The 6275-nt window shown below is 48.6% G+C and overlaps 1 protein-coding gene across 1 annotated transcript; it reads right to left on the minus strand.

The window, feature by feature from the left end:
* Positions 1 to 913: 913 nt before the first annotated feature.
* UFSP1 (UFM1 specific peptidase 1) lies at positions 914 to 5563 on the minus strand. The gene is made up of 2 exons (XM_083707167.1): positions 5454 to 5563; positions 914 to 2223 (listed from the first exon to the last, which is right to left on the minus strand). The coding sequence occupies exon 2, from the start codon at positions 2194 to 2196 to the stop codon at positions 1531 to 1533; it is 666 nt and encodes a 221-aa protein (XP_083563293.1). The 5' UTR covers positions 2197 to 2223; positions 5454 to 5563; the 3' UTR covers positions 914 to 1530.
* Between the last annotated feature and the right edge of the window lie 712 nt (positions 5564 to 6275).

The raw sequence follows: 6275 nt of genomic DNA on the forward strand, positions 1-6275 counted from the left end.
TAATGATAATAATAATAATAATTTTTATTTATACCCCGCCCTCCCCAGCCAAGGCCGGGCTCAGAGCAGCTTACAAGCAAGTTGAATGATTACAACATAAAAACAAAATTAAAATACAACATTAAAATATTGAAACATTAAAATATTAAAATGTAGCCTCATCGCAGGAGGAGAAGGAAAAGAAAAAAGAGAGGGAGGGAATCAAATTGGCTCCAAGCTAAAGGCCAGGCGGAACAACTCTGTCTTACAGGCCCTGCGGAAATAAATCAGATCCTGCAGGGCCCTGGTCTCATGAGGCAGAGCATTCCACCAGGTGGGAGCCAGTGTTGAAAAGGCCCTGGCCCTGGTTGAGGCTGATCTGACTTCCTTAGGGCCTGGGACCTCTAGGGTGTTGCTGTTTATGGACCTTGAGGTCCTCCGCGGGGCATACCGGGAGAGGTGGTCCCGTAGGTACAAGGGTCGTGGGCCGTGAAGGGCTTTAAAGGTCAAAAGCAGCACTTTAAATCTGACCCTGTACTCCACCGGGAGCCAGTGCAGCTTGAAAAGCACTGGGTGAATATGCTCCCATGGCAGAGACCCCGTGAGGAGCCTCGAGGCAGCATTCTGCACCCGCTGGAGTTTCTGGGTCAGCTTCAAGGGCAGCCCCGCATAGAGCGAATTACAGTAGTCAAGCCTGGAGAGGACCGTCGCATGGATCACTGTGGCCAGGTCGGGGCGGGAAAGGTAAGGGACCAACTGCTTGATGCGGCGAAGGTGGAAAAATGTTGCTGTAACTTGCGCCTCCATGGAAAGGGAGGCGTCAAGGATTACACCCAAACTCTTAATGGAGGGCAATGGCACTAATTGGGCCCCCGCAAGAGAAGGGAGTTGGTCCCTCATCCCCATGCCATCCCGACCTAGCCATAGGACCTCTGTCAAAAATGAAATCTTTAATCTTCGTCAGCGTGGTGTAGTGCCTACATTATTACATGAGCACTGTTCCACAGCATTTGACATTTTCATTTGCATCCATCCATTCAAAAGAAGATGGGTTTATGAAGCAATTCTATATCCTCCCACCATGCTGACAAGAATTCTACGAAACAGTGGTTTATATTCTGAATCACTGTTTAGTGTTACACATCATATTTGCTGAATACACAAAGCTTCACAGCTTGTCTGTCACAAAGTCCGGTACCTCGCTTCATTTAAAGATTTTCAGAGACTCTGAGACTGAAGATTTCATGAGAAGAGAAGACTCCCTGGAAAAGACCCTGATGTTGGGAAAGATGGAGGGCACAAGGAGAAGGGGACGACGGAGGACGAGATGGTTGGACAGTGTTCTCGAAGCTGCAAACGTGAGTCTGACCAAACTGTGGGAGGCAGTGGAAGACAGGAGGGCCTGGCGTGCTCTGGTCCATGGGGTCACGAAAAGGCGGACACGATTAAACAACAACACATGGTCATTGTGTTGCCTAGACATTGCTGACGCTCCTGACACGAGGCACCCCTGCAGCTCTCAGTTTTGAGAACAACACCTCCTTTCTCAAATCATACAGGACATCCTTTTGCCCTGAGCTGGGGGAAGCAGAGGTTGTAGAAGGAGCCCGCTTCAAAGAGGTCAAGCTCCCTCCAATGGACCCATTGATTTTCCTGCAGCTCCTCCCTCGTCAGAGACCCTGCCTGGCCGTAGTAGTGAGGGTCAAGGACCAGGAGGTGGTGGCGCCCTTCCGGACCGGAGCAGACCCCCAGCAGCCCCTTGGAAGAGTTGTCCCTGTCGCCCCCCATCATGACGGGCCCCCCGCCTCCCTGGAAATGGTCGTGCAGAGCCTCCAGCTCCCTCTCCAGCTCCTGCCCGTGGGGAATGTGGACCAGCTTGCCCGGCACGCTGTAAAAGTGGTCCAGGCACAAGGCCGCTTCTACGGTGCCAATCCAGTCCCGGGAGCCGGCGAAGGAGGCGGGTTTGTCTCCTATCTCCACCAGAGCGTTTTGGATCTCCTGCAGGGAAGGGACCGGGCGGGGAAGGGTTTTTCCGACCCCTGGCGGCAGCCAAGAACACACGGTCTGGAGGGTGCGGTACCCGCAGCCCCAGCCCCGGTCGTCCACACCGTCACAGCCGTAGTGGTAGTAGCGGTAGGAGCCGGAGACGAGGGCCAGGCGGTGAGGAGGAGGGTGCGGGACAGGCAGCCCCAGGTGGACGTCAGAGAGTAAGGGCATCGTCTGCAGCAGAGAGGAGAGGCGGGCCTGCGGGGGACAAAGAGAGAAGGAATCATTATTCATTACAATTATTTTTGCTTGGTTAGACCGCGTGGACTGCAAGAAGATCAAACCTCTCCATTCTTAAGGAAATCAGCCCTGAGTACTCACTGGAAGGACAGATCCTGAAGCTGAGCCTCCAAGACTTTGGCCACCTCATGAGAAGAGAAGACTCCCTGGAAAAGACCCTGATGTTGGGAAAGATGGAGGGTACAAAAAGAAGGGGAAGACAGGACGAGATGGTTGGACAGTGTTCTCGAAGCTCCCAGCATGATTTTGACCAAACTGCGGGAGGCAGTGGAAGACAGGAGGGCCTGGCCTGCTCTGGTCTAGGGGGTCACGAAGAGGCGGACACGACTAAACAACTAAACAACAAAATCAACAGACCGCGGTACTGGCAGTGCCAAAGCTGCAGGCTCGATCCCCGTAAGGGGCAGCTACGTGTATTCCTGCATTGCAGGGAGTTGCGTTAATGAACCTCAGGGTCCCTTCCAAATCTATGATTCCATCATTCTCCCGGCCTACCTCACAAGGTTGTTGTGGGAATTCAATGAGGAGGCACCTTGGGGGGAAAGGTGGGCTATCAGTCTAATAAAATAAATAAAGGACTGTTTCTATGAGCAAAGCAATAATAATATGTTTGTGTTCAAATGTGTTTGTGCTCAAACTCAATAATATTGAAAAAGAGCTAACCAGCTCCTTGGCGTAAGGTCAAGTGGAAATCTATTCATTGTCTGACCAGGGTTCTTGGAAACCTGAAGGGCACCTTGGCATTCCTCCACCACCAGCCAGCGACGCATGGTCACCAAGCACCCTCAGCCCTGATTGGTCTGTTTTGGGGGCTCTCTCTTCCTTGGGGTCCCCCTCCCGCAAAGGCTCACCATACTTCTGCAAAGTTCGGGGGGGAAGCCTGCTGGCATCTCCCTCATGCAGAAGCGGTGTTTGTGTTTGTGTGTGTGTGTGTGTGTGTGTGTGCTTCTGCTGTTGTCCTTTGGGCTTCAATAGCAATGCTGCTGCTCAGTGACAGTGCTATAAGAATTTTAAGGTCTTAGATATAAAATAAATGTACCAAGCAAACACATACAGTGGTACCTCGCAAGACGAATGCATCGCAAGACGAAAAAAACGTGCAAGACGAAAGAGTTTTCCGTTTTTTGAGTCGTTCCGCAAGACGAATTTCCCTATGGGCTTGCTTCGCAAGACGAAACGTCTTGTAAGTTTGTTTCCTTTTTATTAAAGCCGCTAAGCCGTTAATAGCCGCTAAGCAGCTAATAGCCGTGCTTCGCAAGACGAAAAAACCGCAAGACGAAGAGACTCGCGGAACGGATTAATTTTGTCTTGCGAGGCACCACTGTACATAAATATATAAACCACATGTCTGAAATAGCACAGGAAGACAGTCCTGAAACCATTTTGACTCCCAAGCTGACCAAATGTTTCTCTGCAAGGAGGGAGGAGGTGAGAGAGAGAGAGAGAGAGTTTGGATTTGATATCCCGCTTTATCACTACCCAAAGGAGTCTCAAAGCGGCTAACAATCTCCTTTCCCTTCCTACCCCGAGACTTCAGAGAAGTGTGACTAGCCCAAGGTCACCCAGCAGCTGCATGTGGAGGAGCGGAGACGCGAACCCGGTTCCCCAGATTACGAGACTACCGCTCTTAACCACTGCACCACACTGGCTTCCTTCCTTGTTACAGGAATTGGGTAATCACCATTTCAAGGGAATAGGCAGACTACCGGGACAGGCAATCAGATAAGGCATTATCAGATAATCTGGCAGACAGGAAAAACACCAACATTCAAATTTCTGTTGTAGACCGCTTTTTCTGTGATGTAGGTATGATGTATCTGGGGGGTGGTCTTGGGTTACACCCCTTCTGTGATGTATGTAGGACGTATGGAGGCGTGGTCTTGAGCTCCAGGGCAGGGAATTAAAAATGTCTATATAAGGGCAGGCACACCTTTGTTCTGGGTCCTCCTCCTTTCCTGTGTGTGAGGGGAGCACCCTGTTGCAACAGCTTTAATAAAGACCAGGCTTACTAGCTGCTTTGCTTCTCAATCTTCTCTGGTTGGCCTCTGTTATTTTCTCCTACCAACAGGGAACCCACTTAAGGACTCTATACGGGATTTTGGGTACCGCGTAAGGGAAGAAGAGCAGATTTTGTTTACAACAACAAAGAACTGGGGACAGGAGGAGTGGAACCTGGAGCTCAAAGGAAAGCCGCCAGGTCCCTGCATTGCAGGAAGGGCATGGATTAGATGGCCCTTATGGAGGGGAAACCTTCCAGCTCTGCAATTTTGATTCCAGCACTGCACATTTCCTCCTGCATTGCAGGGGGTTGGGATCGATGACCCCCAGGGATCCCGTTCCAACTCTGAAATGGCAAGGCCTCCTTCCACCTACATTGCCCCACTCTCGGCTTCTCAATGTGTATTGTATTGTTTTATTGATCACAGTTTAGATATTATTGTAACTGCTGAGTGGATTTCTGTTTAACTTTTATATGTTGATATTATTATTTTATACCATTCTAACGATTGTTGAATGTTACTTTTTTGATGGGGGTTGCCTATTTTAAAGTTATGTTTTATTATCACATTTTTGCATTGCATTGGATTGTTACAAGATGTACATTTTTTGTTTCTTTGGCTTGTAAACCGCCTTGAGTATTGTAAGACAGAAAGGCGGTATACAAATTAAAAATGATGATGATGATGGTTTTTTTGAAGGGAAATTCTGTCCCTCGACCAAATGTCACCTCCAGCGGATCCCTCTCCCCAGGTACAGGCTACAGCTTCCTCCGACCCCGCCCTCGTTTATGGGCGGGGTATAAATAAATTATTATTATATAATAAAGACTTGACGTTTTCATCCCCCCCAAAAGTTTTTGATTTGAGTTTCCATTGAAATGAGGCTGTATTTTAATATTTTAATATTTTAATGTTGTTTTTAAGTTGTATTTCAATCAATTTGTTTTTATATCGGGTGTTTGCCGCCCTGTGCCCGGTCTTGGCTGGGGAGGGCGGGGTATAATTATTATTATTATTATTATTATTATTATTATTATTATTATTATTATTATTATTATTATTATATTTCATGCATTTTACACCCCGCCTTCTCCTCCAAAGGAGCTCAAGGCGGCATGCACGGTTCTCCTCTCCCCCCTCATTTTATCCCCACTCACAACAGCCCTATGAGGTAGGCTCCAGACTCACCCTCCAGAAAATCCGACTTTCCTTGGTCTCTAGACAGGTCTAGTCCTCCATTACCATAGAGACGGGGGCTGCAAATCCTTTCTATCCGACTCCTAGAGCGGCCTCTCCCTCTTCCCGTATGTACGACCAACAGAAGGGAATTAATGCACTCTATGATTAAGGCGGAGAAGCGGGCAAAGGGTGACGACGCAGCGGAACATCCGCTTCCGGAAATCTCCTGCCCAACTTCGAAGGCGTGGCGGCCATCTTAGGTAAGGTGAAGGGGACATTCCTGCCGCTCTTCCGCAGTAATATGGCCGACATCCGGAAGTGAGGTAAGGATAAACTTCCGGCTAGCTCCCCCAAAGGAAAGGGGGCGGTGGAAATGATATTTAAATTTTAATACCACCCTTCCTATAGGAAAGCTTAAAATTCCGAAACCAATACGGCCATAGGGGTTAAGCGGTAAGCTGCCATTGGCCCGGTTGGTCTGGGTGGGTGCCGCTCTAGGCGTTGGCATCTCCGTGATGAAACGCACCTCTGTGCGTTGCACCCACGAGATAGGAAAAGGGTAGAGGCGCCATTCAAGTGCCAAATGGCGGGAACCCATTGGCTTCCTCGTTCTCTTTAGAGAAGCAATGGAGGAACTCAAGATTTTATTATATCCGAGACATTATATCCAAACAGCAACAAAAACAGAAAAGGTGGCAACTAAGAGAGAAGTCCTCATATCTCTAATTCAACTCTTGATTTATTTCATGTGGGAAACACGACTTAAAAAATAATAATTCTGCCCTGCAAATCCCTTATCCTTGTATTATAAAGATTAGTCCATCTCAAATA

The sequence above is a fragment of the Podarcis gaigeae genome (genome assembly GCF_964106915.1).
Source record: "Podarcis gaigeae genome assembly, chromosome: 13".
NCBI classification, from domain to species: Eukaryota; Metazoa; Chordata; class Lepidosauria; order Squamata; family Lacertidae; genus Podarcis; species Podarcis gaigeae.